Here is an 18,750-nt window from a genome sequence, read left to right as displayed (position 1 = left end):
GTGGGCACGGAGGGGGTATTCCATGGCAAGAGCCTCTAACTCTGCCGGAGATCGCCGGGGCGCCGGGGTGGGGGATAGCGGCGCTAGTCTCCACCCCATCCGCCACCTTCAGCAAGAGGGCCACTGGGGTCCCTGAGTCAAGACCACACTCCCAGGCCACAGCCGTGCTTGCCCCTCACCTCCCTCTCACCAGCTCGCCTTCTCCAGAGGCTCCATGGCTGGTAGCCCACAGGGTGCGTACTTTTAATTTTGTCTTAAAATTAAATGTCTAAGATGCTAAGTATCAGTTGATACTGGCCTGGGGGGGGGGCGCTGACTTAGGTAGGTGTAAAGGGGTTTCTTTTCTTTTCTTTTCTTTTTTAAATTTATTTATTTGACAGAGAGAGAATGAAAGAGAGAGCACATGAGAGGGGTTCGGGTCAGAGGGAGAAGCAGACTCCCTGCCGAGCAGGGAGCCTGATGCGGGACTTGATCCAGGGACTCCAGGATCATGACCTGAGCCAAAGGCAGTCGCTTAACTAACTGAGCCACCCAGGCGCCCCTCTTTTTTTTTTTTTTTAAAGATTTTATTTATTCATTTGAGACAGAGAGAATGAGAGACAGAGAGCATGAGAGGGAGGAGAGTCAGAGGGAGAAGCAGGCTCCCCGCCGAGCAGGGAGCCCGATGCGGGACTCGATCCCGGGACTCCAGGATCACGACCTGAGCCGAAGGCAGTCGCTTAACCAACTGAGCCACCCAGGCGCCCTATTTTATTTTTTTTTAAAGATTTTATTTATTTATTTGAGACAGAGAGAATGAGAGAGAGAGAGCACATGAGAGGGGGGAGGGTCAGAGGGAGAAGCAGACTCCCCGCTGAGCAGGGAGCCCGATGCGGGACTCGATCCCGGGACTCCAGGATCATGACCTGAGCCGAAGGCAGTCGCTTAACCGACTGAGCCACCCAGGCGCCCTGTAAAGGGGTTTCTGAGGCCAAAAGGTTTGGGAACCCCGACTGGGATCTAGGATGTAAGTTTTTCCTTCAAGGCCGGGGAGCACTGGCCTAACCCACTCCCTGGGCCATCAGCTGTGACAGTCGAGGGGGGACCCAGGGAAGCAGGTTCTCACCACCACTGGGAAGGTCGGGGCCTAACAGCCAGAAGGCCAGGAACAGAAGTGACAAGTGGCCTGTCTGGGACATGGACCGAAGCAGCAAACTAACGTGCAACCCTGACTTCCTCCAGATGCTTGCGAACCACAAAGGGTCTTGCACCCCCGAGGGCTCTGGGACTCGCGAGCTATCGTCCCTGTCTTCCCCACGAGAGCCAAGGTGGCTTCTGGGTCCTTCCAGGAGGGAACTCGCCCGTTCCAGACCCACCCGTGAGCCCAGCGGGCTGAGTGGTCCTTCCCTCCCCGTCACCACCTGGTTCCTGAAATCAGAGACGCCAGCACACGGTTGTCATTCACTTTTCCGCATACTTTATTTGTTACAAACATACAATTTTTAAATATAGACTGTAAAACTCCATTTGCAAAATCTGCTATTGTAAGGAGTGCACACCAGCAGTAAGGATTCTTCAACTTTTGTCTCTGTGTTTCTGTCAGTTTTGCTAGTTAGTGGTCAACACGGGCCGCGCCTGCCAGGCCTGTCGGAAGCTTCGGGCGGTGCCCGCGTGGCAGCCTTGCTCGAGTCCACGCCGACTGGCGCCCGAGCTCCCACCTCCAGGCCGGGAGCACGACAGCCCGTCTACACCGCTTCTGAACGGCTTCCAGGAAGTGTGATTTCTGAACGGCACTGCACCTCACGGGCCCGTTTGAATCGCCCACGCAGCTGTTAAAGTGCATTCTTCTTTTAAAAAATAAGAGGAATAATCTTTACTCTTCAACCAAGGTACTTAAAAAAATGAACTTTTTGGTCTCTCAGCAGATATTCCCAAGTTGATCCTATCGCTACAAATTTTAGTGTTCTATTTACAAATATTTATAGGGTTACAGGTGGAGGGGACCTTATAAAATTAAAGGTGCAGCTTCTCTTGAAGCAGAATCCAGTTCTACAAATTCATACACAGGAACACACACTTGGTTTACAATGCACAAGCATGTGGGTATTTACACAGAGACTGAAGACACCCCCAAACCCCTTAAGTACCTAGTCGTCCCTCTAGATCAGGAAGCTCGGTCTCCTGCCGTCAAGATTTGGTTTAAAATCATTTTGAACGACTTCAGCCGAGTCTCCACGGGCAGGACATCAGTCCCAGCTCTGGAGTGAACTGTCTAGTCTAAGGAAGCCCCTGCTGATTATGACCAGCAGTGAGGGTTCCCACAGGATGGAAGGTGTGCTGTCTGGAAACATATCAGAAGACAAATGGACTCTGAGAAATGATCCCGGGAAAACATTTGCGTGAAGGAGCAAAAGGAAGAATAAATCCCCACTAGTTGTTCCAATACACTGATAATCTTAGCTGTCATTCAAATATTGATGATCATGGAGAAAGACCCCCCATACACTCTCCCGCTACCACAACAGGTAAAACTAGGCTCTAGAAGTATGCCCTGTGCTTGGACTTCTGTTCCATCTGTGAACTCCTAGGAATCCAGAGAGTTTGTGTGCAGAGGTGGCCTGCAGGTTAGGCCTCGCACTGGAATAATGAGCAACGAAAGCCCCCAATCCCTACAATACAAACGTGCTTTGTGAGAGGATCCTGTCCTGCGATTTTCTTGGGCCTCCCCCTGCAGTTGTATCTCCCTGAAAAGGGGATTTAAAAAGGGAAGGACTATCCTCCTGGCCATTCTGTTTCCAACCAGGTTTTTCTGAACAAGCCTGGACAGCGGGTAAGACCCGGGATGAAAAGTCTGCTGCTGGACTTACTGGCAGCGTGAAGGGATCTACTGCTATCCCTCAGTAGGACGGCCCCACGGGTCACCGCCCTACAGACACAACCGACCCTCTCTTATCTGGTTGGGGGACATCTCACACACTGGGCATTCGCGATTTGCTCCTAGACACACGACCTCATGCTGGTCCAAAGTATGGTCACGCTCCTTCATCAGAGCGTCTGTTAGAATTACCTGTGGGGGAAAACAACATCTTGGCTTCAAACAAAGCTGTGCCCTCCTGTGATGAGGGGCCCCCTCGGAGCAGGGAAACTACCCACACGGTGTCTGCGGTGCTTTACCGGGACCGGGCCGCACGTCTAACTCGAGAGGCAGGAGTCAGATTTGCAAACGAAAGGAAAAGATGGTGAACAAGGGTGATCACACTGGATGGCATATTCCCTGTTTCCTCAGGGAATACAGAATACATTCATCAAAGTCTTACTTGGATCAAGGGGAACAGGTATCACCTGGAACTTGCCAGAGTAATAAGTCTTCATGATATACCTTTATAATTTTTTCATTTTCCAAATCGGGTTTTCATCCTGACAAAACTGGACCACATTTATTGAAAGAAGGGTCTGTTGAATCCATCAGTAATGAAACTACGGTTTAAGACCAAGAGCTGGGAATAGTGACTTTAACTCGGGAACTGGGATAAATGAACTCACCGTCCCCGAGTGTGAGCTCTTGAAACTTTGGCGGGGAGGTGGGGGGTGGGGGATTTGAAAATCAATGACTTTGCTTTCCTAGATTTAGAAACTGGGCAAACGACTTTCTCGTTTGCCATTTCCGCCCTCTATCTGCAATTTCAAAAACGGGGCGCCGACATGCACTCTTTAATTTTGTGTCTGTATTTTTCTTAAGGTAAATGTGGTTTTCTTTCTTTTCTCTTTCCTACAAGCTATCCCCCCAGCCCACCCACGCGCCCACTATCCAGTTAATTCAAGGGAGATAGTAACTGTTTAGGAAGACAGCTCATGGATTTACAGTACTCTAAAACCAACCCTGAAAACTGATAATCTCATTCACTTACTCTAACTTCAGTGCTGTTGTTGACAGGAAAAAAAAAAGTTACCTTAAGGCTTAAGGGAAAGTAACTTATTAAATTGTGAATGCAGCATTGTTTACTCTCCCATCGATTGGAAGCTAGCAAAATGCATTCTGGATCAATAATACAAACTTCCTAACATTAGCAAAGATTTTCACTCTTCTTACACAGAACAATATTCGTAAGCAGATTATCTAAGGGAGCCTGAGAAACCATGATCCACATCACACGAAGATCCCATGAATTTCATTATCAAAAAGTGCTTTTATCTTTGAGAAATATGTCGGGGTTCAAATGGAAATATACAATGTAAGATCACTCGACACTTTCTCAAGTGAAGTACAAAGTGGAAAAGGAGCAAAACGATGGGAGGCTCTGCTCTCTGAACAGGCCTCGTGCATGTGAATTTCGGGGTGTATTACATTAAAATTGTTTTAAGAGTTAACAGTGGGATTTTATACCACTCTCTCTATTCTAAAACCTGAGATTGGACACCAAAGCAGTCAACTTTGTTACTTATCAGAGCAATTCTGATCCTTCCTAAAAACAGAAGACAACTCAATTGAATTGGTAACTCCAGGGTCAAAACCATGAACTTTCCCCAGGCGGAAAGGAGCGAGGCCACACGCGCATTGGACACAAAGAGTGGCGCGCGCAAGGCCTCTCGGTGAGTCACCTTCGCACCCGCGAGGTCACTTGCCCTCCTTCCCTCTCACTGATCAAGGCCACGCTATTTGCAAATGAATATCTACTGAGAGATCAGTTGTGCATTGGACAAAGTACCGTAACTGGGTTAAAAATGAAAACAAAATTTACAGTGAAGAATACTTATGTGCATGGCTTACACACTCAAGCTTCTCCCTAAGGCCATCCGCCTCCAGAGCAAGGCGGACGCCAAGCAATAGTTACGTCTCGATACCTTGTGCAGGACACTCTACCCTCCAGTAGAGCCGGTCAAGGTCACACGGAACAAAGCATCCTCAGCAACTACGCGCCTGAAGTGTGCAGCCGTTTTCAGACCACTCAATATGAGGGCATTATTATAACCAGCCTCTTCTGCCCACAACCCTGCATTTTTCAGATAAGACAGGATAACTGTTTTGTTTTGAGAAAATTGAAGCTTGCGTCTCTTGAAAAGACCTGCAATTTACTGCCAGGCGAGGGAGGGGCCGGAGGGAGCAGGAGGGGCCGGGCTGCCCGCCCCACCCCCGAAAACAGCCCCCTCAGCCTCCCCACCGGCCGGCAGCAAACCGTTGTGGAAAGTGACCTGACAAGTGGCCGTGTGTGTGCCACGGCCACAGCCCTTCTGACCGACTCCACGCCTCCCACGGCAGCTCAGGGTGTCTGCGTTTCCCAGTGGGTTTCCACTTTGAGTTTTGGGTGCCATATAGACTCACGTGGCGCTCTGTGCAGCATATGCACTGAAGGCTTTCACCGCGGACTAGAACTGCCCCGCGACTCGAACCACAGCGGGGACAAGAGAAACCACGAGGCAACGGCGGGATCTCACCACAGAGTTTCGCTCTTTCGATTCCGTTCCTGCGACCGGACTGCTCGTGTCCAGAACGGCACTGGCTTGAGAAACACTCTACCAATGGTCGCAAAAGGAATTTTCGTTCCCCACTTCTTAGAAATTGGACTGTTCTGAACATGTGATTAGCTGGGATGTTTGCCAAGGTGAAAGGACAAGCCCTAAATCACTGTTCGTAGTAGAGGATGAAAACCAGAACAAAAAAAATCTGGTTGTTTCCCAGAGTCTGTAATGCCATTTTCTGACTGGAATTAACAGATTTTCTTTGCTAAGCGCGGTTTCTGAACGAGTTCTGAAATCCGGCCTCGGTAACAGGCCAACACATCAAAAGAGCAGTCTCTGTGCTCCGCGGATTTCTGCTGCCCCAGAACAGTGAGTGGAATGAGGGTCAGTGAAATGCTACAACTAATCCACACCCTTCTGTAATCTTCCTGCAGTGAGAAGAGAGACTGTGAACCACCCCCTGCAGGAGAAACAAACCTCTGAGATGGGTTAAGACTTAAAAACCCACCACTAGGACGTTTACCACTTAATCTTACATAGGCAGGTCAAAATTTTAATATAAATTACTTTTTCCAACACATAGCTTATGCATTCTTTGCTCCTTTTTTTGGAGGATTCTCAAATTGATATCTAAAGATTTACATATGATATATTACTGTTACATGGTCTAATGACTAAGAAAATTTCTCTGGTAACCAAAGCTGGCGCCATATATGGTAGTGTTCTTGGCATATACTCTACATGCCTCCGACCACTTCCACATTCTTTCTATTCAGCTAATTATAGCTTGGTAGCCACTGGTGAAGGACGGTGAAGACCCTGTCATTTCTACAGAATAGAAAGGCAAGGCTAGTTACTGCAATTTAGCCAAACAAAAAGAAAAGAAAAAACACACCAGCCCCTTCCAAAGGGGAGGTACTGCACCTCTGCAAAGTCGAACTGGTTCACTGCAGCTGAGCAACAGAACCACCACTGAAGCAAGAAAACAAGTTGGTCTAAAGAGGACTTGTACACGGTACGAAAATGAACAAGTCACAGCAGTTAACTGAGAGCTGCAACCTGAATTTTCACTGCTGCCTCAAAGTTGGAAACGGAAAGTTTCTGCAAACCTAACACTAGCTTCACGGCGCCCTTACTAAAACGGTGTAGGGATTTGTTCTCCGCAGCAAAGAAATCAACACTCAAAACACATAGGTCAATACAGCAGGACATTATTGAAAACAGCTGCCTTGTGGTACAAAATACAGTACGAGTATATACAGATGTCATTAAAACATCAAAAATACTATTGCTCCCATACAATTTAGGAAACATTCTTTGCGACGGAGAAGGTTTTTTAAAAAAAGGAAAAGCTTTAAAAAAAATCTGTTTAAAAAGTCTACTGTGGAGGATGAGAGTAGAGAAATAGTCTGAAAAGGGCACCAGTTTGTGGCTCGTCCACGTTTTTTTTTTTTTAAAAAAACCTAAGATCAACAGTATTCTGAATCATAAGTCTAATTTTTTAAAAAAAGCCTAATTTTATGTACAGTTCTTTCCCTCCCTCTCGGCCACGATGCATGAAGATGACCTTTTTGTAGATTACTTATTTCCCAATAAATACAAAAAGATTGTATAGATTGAATAATACCAAACTCAGATAATAAAAGGGTATGCAATAAATTAAATGGCAGCTCAGATAAAGGGCAGGCATGCAGTTAAAAAAAAAAAAAAAACACAAAACTAAGATTGTGGAGGTGGGGTTACTTGCCTCCTGGTTGAGAAGGTGTCGCACAAAGAATACCTACAAACTTTGGAAAGAACGTTAGCTCCCGTTCAATTCAAAGTCGCCTAGGTCTGTGACACTTCTAGGAATACCTTGGTGATGGGGTGGGATTAACTTGATTAGTAAAAATCATTTCTACTGAAAATCCATTTAAAATATAGAAGAGGCGATCCTTGAAAACCCCAACTTTTATTCTTGAAAAACAGCTGGATAAACTGGCGAAAGCCAGTTTGTTGAAATTTCAAGATGGTATAAAAATGCTTCCAGGACACAGTCAGCATTTGTACGTTCCCTTCATCTCCATCCCGATGGATTTCACCCTCTAAAGGGCGTGCTGCTCTAATCACTCAACCATCATTTGCCAACTCTGATCGGGAGGTACTGAAACAATGGATCGAGTTCTTAAAAATTTACTTTAAAAGAATAGATGATGCTGGAATTCTGGACCTGAGGATCTTTAGTATGTGAACAAATCCACAGACGGAACTGAAGGTAGGTGAAGACTTCAGTTTTGGCTATTTCCAACTTTTCTGTGAGGACGTATATTCCATTAAAGCTCAGGCTTGTAGCCACAGTTCCTTTTGTAGGTATCTTCAAGTTTAACGGTTGAAAATCCAGCCAACCAGTGGCCCAAAGAGCTGAATTAGCCAGCTCAGGCGGAACAGCCACAGGGACCTGGCTCTCATTCACCCCTAAGCCATCTCTTGGTAAGGACTAGAGGCCGGGGGAAGGACTTTAGTGAGCAGCAACTAATCCACTCAAACAGTCCTCCTTGTGCTTGCTGCCGGATTTCTTCCCGTGCCTACCTCAGCAAGCCCCAATGTAAAACGGCTCTTAGCTCTGAAAGAAACTTGGCCAACTTCCAAAATCCTTTAGTAACAGCTTCTAGTTGAAGGATTGACATCTGAATCCACTTGCAACCAGGAAAACACTGCCACAAAGAGACACGGACACTGGTCCAGGTTCCACGCAAAACCATCTTAGACAAAATGGACCCAATTTGTTTCTTATTCCCCGGTGGCTTCTTGAATTCTCATTCTGCCCTGTCCATGATCTTTTTAAAGTCGCACTCCTTTGCATGAAACCTGTACCCTCAGAACAGGGCAAGGGCCAAGGCCTCTGTCTTCTCAAGAATTCCACCAAGACCTAGACCCCCATGTGCTGATTTCAGTGGAGGTGAAGAGACCGACCCCACAACAGCGAGGCCGGCAGAGATCGCCAGGCCAGGACACCCGGGTAGAACACAAAGGCAGCTGTCCTGGACGCGTCCGGGGGACTCGAGCGTTCCCCGACCCCGGGCACGCAAGGATCTGCCCCCCTGCAGGGCTACCCTGGGGGGGGGGGTCACAAACCCCAGCTGGAAACTGTGGAAACGGACGATTTTGCTCAGGCTGTCGGCTCTGTGCAGGCTGCGGTCAGTTCCTTGGAACTCTGCTGCTTTTCTCGAATTGTCTGCGACTGTTCTTCTGTGGTTACTTGTCTCAGCGAACTGCGTTATCCCTTAACTTTGCGTTGTCCCGACGGGGCCTCACGCGCCGCCTCCACCGGCTCCCCGGGGGCGAGCGGGACGGGGGCTCTCCAGCCAAGGGGACGGGGGCGGGCGAGCGGGACGGGGGCTCTCCAGCCAAGGGGACGGGGGCGGCGGGCGGGGCGGGGGCCCTTCGGGAAGCGGCGCGCTTCAGTCCTCGTCCGCCTCGTCGCCCTCCGACTCGTCCCCGCCGCGCCGCTCGTACAGCTTGTCCCTCTGCCGCTCCTGAATCTCCTTCATCTCGTCCGCGTAGCGGCAAAAGGCGCCCCCGAACTTGCCCCAGGCTTTGAAGGGCACGGTGATGGCGTTGCGGTAGGACGGCTTCACCTCGCTGACGCGCAGGAACACGCCGTACTTGTTGCAGCCCACGTCGAAGAAGAAGCGCTTCGAGTCCACGGTGATGGAGGTGCCCTCGGGGAGCTCGCCGCACGGGCCGCCGCCCGCGCCGCCCGCGCCGCCCGCCAGCTCGTCGTCGTCGCCGCCGTAGTCGTCGAGGAGCTTCGCCAGCGCGTCGCGGAACTCGATGAGGCCCTGCGCCGGCAGCGCGATGGTCTGGCCGCCCTGCAGGCCGCCGGGCGCGGGGCCGCCGCCGCCGCCGCCGCGGTTGACCGTCTGGCGGATGCGCAGGAAGCGGCCGCGCTGGTTCTCCTTGAGGTCCAGGTAGTACTTGCGGTTCTCGCGCACCAGGAACTCGCTCTTGAGCGCGCGCCGCGGGCCGCCGCCGTCCTCGGCGCCCGCCGCCGCCGCCGCCACCTGCTCGGGGCTGCTGGGGCCCAGCTGCGCGTAGTGCTCGATGAAGTCGCCCAGGTAGTCGCGGAGCTCGGCGGCCACCGCCATGGACAGCGTCAGGCGGCTCTTGGAGCCCCCCGCGCCCACCTCGGCGATCTTCAGGAAGCGGCCCTTGGCGTTCTGCTTCACGTCCAGGTAGAAGCGCTTGTTCTGGATGTCCAGCCGCTTGGACGCCAGCTCCTGCGTCTCCTGCTCGGCCGCGCGGGCCGCGGGCTGGAAGCCGCCGGGCCCGCCGCCGCCGCCGCCGCCGCCGCCGCGTTCGCTGCCGCTGTCGCCGTCCGCCATCTTCTCGGCCGCCGCCGCCGCCCGCCGCGCTCGCGCCCGCCCGCCCGCCGCCCGCCGCCCTCCGCCCTGCGGCTGGCTCTCCGGGGCCCCGGCCTCGCCCGCCGGCCGCTCACGCGCTCCCGCCGCTCATCGCCGGCCCCCGCCGCCGCCGCCCCCCATCGCCCCGCGCCCCGCCCCGCCACTTCCGCCCGGCTCCCGCCGGCTTCCGGCGCGCGCCCCCTGACGCCACCCACCCCGCCCGCACGTCCTGGCGGCCGCGCGTAGGACGGTGACGTCGCGGCGCGCGGCGCTCTGGGAAGGGGAGCGCGTGTCGGGCGGGAAGGGCGCGGGAGGGCGAGGGGCGGAGGCGGTGTGCGTCCCGCCTGCGGTCGCGGGTCTCCCGGGTGTCGGGCCCGTCGAGATGAGCGCGCGTCCTTGTAGGAACGGCGGTTACGGTTGTGGCTCCTTCTAAATGGAGAGGCATTAAAAGAGGGAGGGTGCCGCGGAACTCTGCGCTCAGAGCGGAGCCGATCCGGCAGCGTTGCTGGGCAACGGCCGGGGAGCGGCGGGCGCTCCGCGTCACGTGGGCGCGGTGACGTCATCGCCGCGGGCCGGAGGGGAGGCGGGGTGCGGGGTGCGGGATGGGAACGGGGGCGGCGCCGCTTCCGGCCGCCAGTCTCGGAGCGCGGGCCGCTGCGGCCCGGCTCAGCTCGGGAAGAGCGCGCCGTCCCTCCGCTCCTTGCTCATCGGCCTGGTTCTGACCAGCCCGGTTCTGCCGAGTCGGATCTCGGGCTTTGGTTGTGAGCCTAGGATCTTTCCCCTTTCGTATGTTTGGGGATCACGTATTTTTCAGACTTTTTAGTTTGTTTTCTTAAACGTACGGGATTGCATGATGTTTTACGTTTAATTCTCGCTTGTAACATATTTTGGTGCATACTGTGAAGCAGAGAATCTAAAAAATTTCCGTCAAATGGCCAATTGTCCCGGTACTATTTCTGAACAAGGACAGATCTTGACAGGTGGAGATGGATGTAGATTATTTTGGGCAGAGGGAACATATGTTCCCAGATGGCAAGAAGTCTGGTTTGGCTGGAGCCCAGGGTCTGCGAGGAGAGGGCCTTGACCCCTAGGCAGGGGCTTGGACTTGGGGGTGGGCAGAGCTGTGCGAGCAGGAGTGTGACATGTATGTCTGCTCTGTAGTCGGAGGAGGTGACTCGTGGCACAGGACAGCCTGGCGGGGTCCATTAGGAGGCAGCAGCTGTGTTGCAGACCCAAGCAAGCAGGGACTGGATGTGGCTGGTGGAGAGGGAGGGAGCTGTGGGGCCTTTGGGGCAAGAGAAGCATCAGGATTTAAAAACCGGATGTGGGGGCAGGCAGGAGCAGTCCGCGTTAATGTTAGAGTGCCCAAGGCTGCTGGGGAGGACCAGCTCTGGAGACGACAGGGAGCACTGAGCAGAGACCTCCCGGGTCCCAGTCTGCCGATGTTCGGTGCTCCTCCCCCATGCAACTCACAGAGAATGGTGCACAATGGGTCGAGCTTTGGTGCATTTTTGGAATATCACATTCTTTTCCCAGAAGTTTATTTCTTCTCAGCGGCCTTAAGCACCTGCTGTGACTGCCTTTTAGCAAATCCAGCACAGATGAGAGCGGGTCCAAGTGGGGCGGTGTGTTAAATTTGAGGAGCTGGCTGGCTGCCCAAGGGGAGACATGTAGGCAGCTGTGGGACGCAGACAAGCTAAGTCGAGGAGAGGGGCAGCAGGGTTGGGAACCACAGGCAGACAGTGTGGATCTGACCTTAGTTCCCAGGAGGCAGTGTAGAGAGGTCAGGGACAGGCAGACAAGATGGGGCGACAAAGACTGAGGAGTTGGTGTTACAGTTCATACTGAGCCTGCATGTCCACTGCCCGCAAGTCCTGAGCATGGGCAAAAATCACACAGCTCTAAGAGGTTGAGCAGAGATCCCTGCTCACTCGCGGATCTAAATTCGCTCTCTTACGCTGCCATTTGGGGGGAGTGTGGAAGCCAGATGTCCCAGTGCTATGGAGTAAATGCGGGTGGGGAAGGACGGCACCCGGCAAAGGGAGGTGTCTGCCTGCCTTCCAGAGGCCTGAGCCAGCTCCGAGGCTGGGAAGCAGGGAGGGGAGTGGTCATTCAGTGAGGGCCTGCAGTGGCCAGGAGATGGGCAAAGAAGGAAGGGCACGGCCCTGGCAGGTGAGCAGGGAGAGTGGACGAGAGACGGGAGCTTCTGGTGGGGAGGAGAGAAGATGGGGCTTTCCACCAAAGGCTGCATCTGCTCCAGGGCCCAAGTGAGGCCGCCTGTTGCGGAGGAGGCTTGGGCGCGACTAGAATCCCCCTGAGCAGCTGGTCCGGCCGAGGCTGGGGCAGAAGCACGCTGCTTCCTGCAGCCACTGACCAGCTGGTGCTGGGCAGGAGGCGCAGATGGCGGTGGGCCTTGCCAGGGCTGGGGAAACACGTGAGGGACTGGGGTCCATGGCCTCAGATGACCAGCCCTTCTCCCAGCTCCTGTACCGCCCTCCGCCCGATATTGTTCCTATTAAGCTTAAAATTGAAACAGAACTGTTCAAGAGTAGCACTCTTGACCCACATCCCCCAAAGGTCAATATTTTAGCACATTTCTTTTCTCTCGCTCTCCTTTTTCTTCCCCCAGAACCATTTGAGAATGAGCTGCAGACATGATGCCCTGGTGTTGAGGGATGCCCCCATTGCGGGCGCTGGCACCCAGACTCCTGGCCGGCACCCCGTGTGCAGATGCATCTCAGCGTGACGCTCTGGTCACGATTTCCAGCTGGCGTGCGTCGGAACCTCCAGTGACACCTTCTTGGTTTGTTGTTGGTGCACAAGCTACAGAGATGGCCTCGTCCGGGCCTGGCGGAAGGCCCACACCTGCTGTCATTCCGGGGAGTTTTGTCTCCTGTGAGGTGGAAAATCAGTCCTCGCTCGGGGGTTGAGTTCCAGGCACAGTGTCTAGTCTTGGGGCTTATCAGTCAATGCACTAGCTCTCCAGGACTTGTAGCTGCTCTTGGCCTTAAAATACAGCTCTGGGGCACCCCAGGGGCTGGGACGCCGCTGTACTCACACTCGTCAGGCCCTGTGGATCCTGAGCACTGCCACGCAGCCTTGGGAGCCCAGGGGAGGTGTGTGTCCCTCCCGGGAACACTCCAGCCTCACTGCCCAGCACTTGGTCATGGTGAGCGGCTTCACTCCAGCTTCGCAGCCGCCAGTGTGCAGACCGCAAGCTCCAGAGCGGCCTTGCCCTCCCTTGCTGGTGTTAGTCCTGGTTGTGTGCGGATGTGTCCCACAGGCTCCCTGTTCTGTAAAGATGTGGTGTTGAATTGAGAGCACATGTGCATCAGACCCAGAAATACTTTTGCCTTTGGGGGAAATTTGTTGGACGAGAGAGATGAAACCCTCAACAGAGCAACCTTAAAAGGAACAGGATCCCAGGGCACCTGGCTGTCTTGGTCGAGCATGTGACTCTTGATCTCAGAGTTGTGAGTTCAAGCCCCACGCACATTGGCCCTGGAGACTACTTAAAAAAATAAAATAAGAACTGGGGCACCTGGTGGCTCAGTGGGTTAAGCATCCGACTCTTGATTTCAGCTCAGGTCTTGATCTCAGGGTCGTGAGTTCAAGCCCTACATTGGGCTCCATGCTGGTCGTAGAGCCTACTTAAAAAATTAAATGATGGGGCGCCTGGGTGGCTCAGATGGTTAAGTGTCTGCCTTCGGCTCGGGTCGTGATCCCAGGGTCTTGGGATCGAGCCCCACATCGGGCTCCTGGCTCAGCGGGGAGCCTGCTTCTCCCTCTCCCTCTGCCTCTCTCCCTGCTCATGCTCTCTCTCTCTCTCTCTCTGTGTCTCAAATGAATAAATAAAAAATCTTTAAAAAAAATTAAATGAAATTAAAAATAAGTCCTTAAAAAAAAAGGGAACCAGGATCCCTAGAAAAAGAACAGTCAGAATTGTATTAGCTGGTTATTCATAAGCAGGTCTGAGGAGGCCATAACTAGGGTCACTCGTGCCTTGAACAGAGGGCGGCCTCTCCTGGGGGACAGCAGGGTGTGAGGAGCCCCCTCCCAGCTGCTTGGGGACACGTTTGCCCTTTCCCAGTGACCCTGCGTCACTTGAAGTCTTTCCACAGAGCCTGACAGCAGCCCTCTTTTCTGGCTGGTCATTCCATCCAGACAATCGTAGGGTTTTGCTCTCACCCCAGAGCTTCCTGGGGATTTTGCCTCTGCCTCCCTTGCACCTTCCAGAAGACCTTCTGGCTCAGCACGGGGCCCCTGCCTGGTGAGTCCGTCTGCCTTCGCTCAGCCAGACGAGGGCCTCCCTCAGGCTGGTGATGCCCAAGCCTCTGCTGCACACAGAGCAAGGCCGCGTGATCGAGGGACAACGGGGTGGAGATTGAGACAAGCCCTGTGACCCTGGGTTCCAGGCCGAGATACCCGTTCGAGCTCAGGGCTTCATTGCATAAGTGAGTTCATGCACTCGCACGCTCACGCAGACAGATGCGGAAGCATGGGCACGCGGACACGCAGATGTGAGCGTGTGTGTCACGCAGGTTTCCTAGAAGCAGCGGCGGGCACACTCAGCATCAGATCTTGGTTTCTTGGGCGCCTGGGTGGCTCAGTCGTTAAGCGTCTGCCTTCGGCTCAGGTCATGATCCCAGGGTCCTGGGATCGAGTCCCACATCGGGCTCCCTGCTCGGCGGGAAGCCTGCTTCTCCCTCTCCCACTCCCCCTGCTTGTGTTCCTGCTCTCGCTATCACTCTCTCTGTCAAATAAATAAATAAAAATCTTAAAAAAAAAAAAAATCTTGGTTTCTTAGTTCCGTCCTCTGTTGCTCTGAGAAACGCCTGGCTCCAGGACGGGGGGAGAGAGGGCGAGTATCTTGTATCGGCAAGTGCTCAGAACGCGAGGGGGACACGTCAAAAGGTCACTCGTGCTGGCTGGGTCTGGGACAACGTAAGCATCAGATAATGGCAGCAACAGAGCGTGAGCCATTGACTAAGATCAGAATCCCGTATGTACCTCCCGAGGCGAATAAACGAATGGGAGAAAGGAAAGCCCTCCCGTGCAGTGGAAAGGCCAGTAATAAGGAAGAAAAGACGAAATGTGAGAAACATTTAGTGGCCGGCATAGTGACGATGGAGTAAAAACATCCCCGGTGGATGTCGACACCAGCGGGTGAGAGTTTGCTGAGCGAAGCGAGTGTTTGCCTCGTCCCAGCGCAGGTCCCCGCGGGACACCCCTCCCAGCCCTCCCGCCCTGGTGCCCTTGCAGGATCCCCCCCAAGAATGCCCATCAGATAACTGTGCTGTGTAAGTTTCTTGACTTTGACCGTTGAACAGTGGCTGGAGCAGAGACTGTCCTTGTTTTGAGGAAATTTACACTGGAAGGTACAAAGAGTGTCGCGGCTGCAGTTTGGGCTCCGACCCCAAAGCGGAAACACGTGCCCGTGGGCAGAGTGACGAGCAGCGGGGACAATGTCAGCGCGGGACAGTGGGCCGGGCACATGTAGGGCCCCTTTGCTAGAGCTCTGCAGTTCTATCCGAATAAAGAGTAAAAAAAAGTTCAAGTTGTCAACTTGTTTTAAAATTTTTTTTATTTGAGAGCACAAGCAGGGGGAGCAACAGAGGGAGAGGGAGAAGCAGACTCCCCGCGGAGCAGGGAGCCCTACTCGGGGTTCGATCCCAGGACCCTGGGATCATGACCTGAGCTAAAGGCAGACGCTTCACCCACTGAGCCACCCAGGCGCCCCAGGTTTTATTACAATAGTATTAACGAACAAATGAATGATAAAAAGAGCCTGGTACATGAACTAATGTTAAGAATACGCGATAAACCAAAGATCTTGATCAATCTAATTCTGTGCATAAAATGAAAGTGCTACACATCAGTAGGTAGAGAATAATCCTCGTTTACAACAGGAATCTATGTGCACACACACACAGAGGTGTGTGAATTTGCATGTTAAAATTTGTGTAGGTGGGACACCCGGGCGGCTCAGTTGGTTAAGCGTCTGCCTTCGGCTCAGGTCATGATCCCAGGGTCCTGGGACCGAGTCCCACGTCAGGCTCCCTGCTCAGCAGGATGCCTGCTTCTCCCTCTCCCACTCCCCCTGCTTGTGTTCCCTCTCTCACTGTGTCTCTGTCTGTCAAATAAATAAAATCTTTAAAAAATAAATAAAACATCCTTTGTTGCTGAAGTAAGCTAATTATCATCTGAGCTTTCAGTGAATCCTTATCACTGACCAGAGATCACCGTAATGGATAAAATAGTAATGACAGCATGAAATCTTAGGCGAATCACCAAAATGGGATGCAGACATGAAATGAGCAAATGCTGCTGGAAAAAAATGGTGCCCATAGACGTGCTCGACCCAGGTTTGCCATAAATCTAAAATTTGTTAAAAAAAAAAAAAAAGACACCGTCTGTGAAATGCAATAAAATTGTGCCTCTGTGTGTGTGTATATATATACAGAACGTGAGAGAGCCAGGGAGACAGATTTATTTTAAGGGATTTCTCATACTGTTGTGGGCACTGGCGGCAGCTGGAGACCCAGGGAGGAGCTGATGTTGCGTCTGGAGTCTGACAGCCGCCTGGAGGCAGAATCCCCCCTCCCCTGGGAGGACCGCAGTCTTTTCCTCTTAAGGCCTTCAACTGATTGGACGCGGCCCACCCACATTATCGAGGGCGATCTGCTTTAATCACAGCCCACTGCTATAAATGTGGATCTCACCTAAACCAGACCCTCACCCTGACATCTGGATTGGTGTTTGGCCAAATATCTGGGTGCCGGGGCCCAGCCAAGCTTTTGACTCCCCATCATGGTGTGAAGACACACACCCTTTGTCTGGCTAGAGCGAATTGTGTTCACTGCTGCATAATAGACTGTGGGGAAATGCCACCAGCCCGCGGTGTCAGGGTCATGGTTGCTGTCACCAACAGGCCAGGGGACTCTGGAACTTGCTTTGCGGGGCACATGCGTGGGGCTTGGCTTAGGTGAACACCCAGGAGCCGTTTCCCGAGCTGTTGGGCCCGCGAGTGACCCCGTTCATGCTTGCTGTTGGGGAGCGGCCTGTTGGCGGCTCTCACCCGCGTTTCGGGGAGACGGGGAGCTCTGTGCGTGTCCTCAGTGAAACCACACTGATGGCAGCCATCTGCGTCTGCAGCTCGTTGTTCCCTTTCTTCAGGGCGTTCTTGTGTGCTGGTTCACCAGCCTGCCGTGTGCCCCCGGCTGTCAGCCCGACCCCGCGCCCCAGGCCAGCAGCCGTCGTGTTCTGACGCATCGGTCCAGGGTGAGGGCCCCCCGTGGATTCTAGCCGAGGGGGCCGCTCGTGGGTGTCTGGAGGCTGCTGGGTTTGAGTGGGGCGTCAGGAAAGCACGAGTTTATCAGGCAGCACGAGGTAGTCCTAGCAGGGCGGGCAGAGCAGGAGCAGAGGATGGGCCGGGGAAGCTGCCAGCCTTCCGAACACACTGCGCTGGGAGCTGAGGGCTGCCCCGTGCGGCGAAGTGGCCCGGGGCCCCCTCTGTGTGCGCAGCGCCTCGGCGTCTGGCCACCCTTGCCGTGGCCCCCTGGACAGCTCGCGGGCCTGGTGGCTGCCTCGGGTCCAACTGCGCCGTCCCCACAGCCCAGCCTGTGCTGTCACCTCCCCGGCCGCCCCCTGGGGGTCCCGGTGGCCCCCACGCCAGCCCGCGGGCATTGACGGCTCTCTGAGCTCAAACCGCTTTGCCCCGGGCTGGTCCTTCTGTCACATTCGGATGCCCTCACGTGCTCTGTGGCTCTAGCTGGCCATCCTGCCTCCGTCTCAGACTCCATGTGGCTGAGACCAGCCCCCAGCTCCCCCCAGGCCCAGCCCTGCTGTCCCCACTGTCGGAGGCTCGGCCACGCCATCTGCTCCCGAGGCACCTGCCATGGCTGAATTTACCCCAAAATGGAAGCCGACACCGAGGGTCAGAGCCGTGTTCCAGAGCCTTGGATGTGCCCTCATTGCCAAAGCCTGGCCCTCTTCTGTCTTCAGCACAAAAGGGTAAACTCCCCCGGGTCTGGGGACTGTACTTTCCCTCTCGCTCTTTCCAATCATTTCGTATTTTCTCTCCTTGCCTGCTGGGGGAAGCAGCTAGATGCCACCCTCATGCCGCCCCCCGCACCCCCCCTTCTCGGGGAGCTGCTTCTTTGTTTGAGCCACAAGTTTCAATTCAGGAGAGAAAGACAGTCTTTGTCAAGCATCATTGATTAAAACCCCACTAAAATATTGAAGGAAATTTAAAAATGAACAAATTTTGCACATAACCCTACTGCCCCCGTGCACTGATTTTCAGCATTTTCCTTTTTCAGGTTCCCTTCTAGTCCTGGCAAATCTCCCGTTTGGTTGTAATTAGCGTGTGGTTATATATAGCACACGGAGAACAAAACCGTTTCCTCCTGTCCCCCTGCTTCACCCTATTCCCGAACACGTCACCGTATTCTTATACTGTCCTTGTGATTAGGGACTTCAGCGAGCTCATGTAGCGCTCGTGTCCCGCGGTTGGAGATTCGGGTTGTTCGCGGTTGTGGGTTTCGTACTCGGGACATCTGCGGGGCTGGGTCACCAGGGTCAAAGACAGCAGGCGGACATCCCCCTTCCCAAACTAACCCCCACGTGTGCGGTTTGTCTCTGAACCGGCTTCCCCGAAACTTGAGATCTTCGTTTTCTTCTAAATATGGATTTTGAGAGGTTGGAAACTATAACGTTAAGGGGGAACACCGGATGGAGGCTCTCCAGTGCCCATGTCCCTGCCCCACATCCTCCCAGATGGGGCTCCAGGCCCCTCCTCCTGCGTCTTGGGGGTCCACACGCTGGGCTCAGTCCCACACGTGTCTGGAGGTTTAGCACCAGCCAGGGCCCCCAGCAGCTCCTGGGGAAGAGCCAGTGGCTCTGGGGCGCGGGGACAGTGGCTGGGGCTGCC

General features: G+C 53.7%; 1 protein-coding gene across 11 annotated transcripts; it reads right to left on the bottom strand.

The window, feature by feature from the left end:
- Positions 1–1,433: 1,433 nt before the first annotated feature.
- Positions 1,434–9,840, bottom strand: PURB (purine rich element binding protein B). 11 transcript variants are annotated; one of them, XM_064575530.1, is made up of 3 exons: positions 4,822–9,840; positions 3,047–3,171; positions 1,434–1,826 (listed from the first exon to the last, which is right to left on the bottom strand). In XM_064575530.1, the coding sequence occupies exon 1, from the start codon at positions 9,798–9,800 to the stop codon at positions 8,877–8,879; it is 924 nt and encodes a 307-aa protein (XP_064431600.1). In that variant the 5' UTR covers positions 9,801–9,840; the 3' UTR covers positions 1,434–1,826; positions 3,047–3,171; positions 4,822–8,876. The 11 variants fall into 11 exon arrangements, with proteins under 11 accessions (XP_064431600.1, XP_064431601.1, XP_064431602.1 ...); XM_064575531.1 differs by having other exon boundaries at positions 1,434–1,823; XM_064575532.1 differs by having other exon boundaries at positions 7,184–9,840.
- Positions 9,841–18,750: the final 8,910 nt, after the last annotated feature.

Source organism: Mirounga angustirostris, unplaced genomic scaffold, assembly GCF_029215605.1.
Source record: "Mirounga angustirostris isolate CCGP_5_RB_7025 unplaced genomic scaffold, mMirAng1.0.hap1 SCAF_12, whole genome shotgun sequence".
Taxonomy (NCBI): domain Eukaryota; kingdom Metazoa; phylum Chordata; class Mammalia; order Carnivora; family Phocidae; genus Mirounga; species Mirounga angustirostris.
This window is presented reverse-complemented; position numbering and strand designations above follow the sequence as displayed.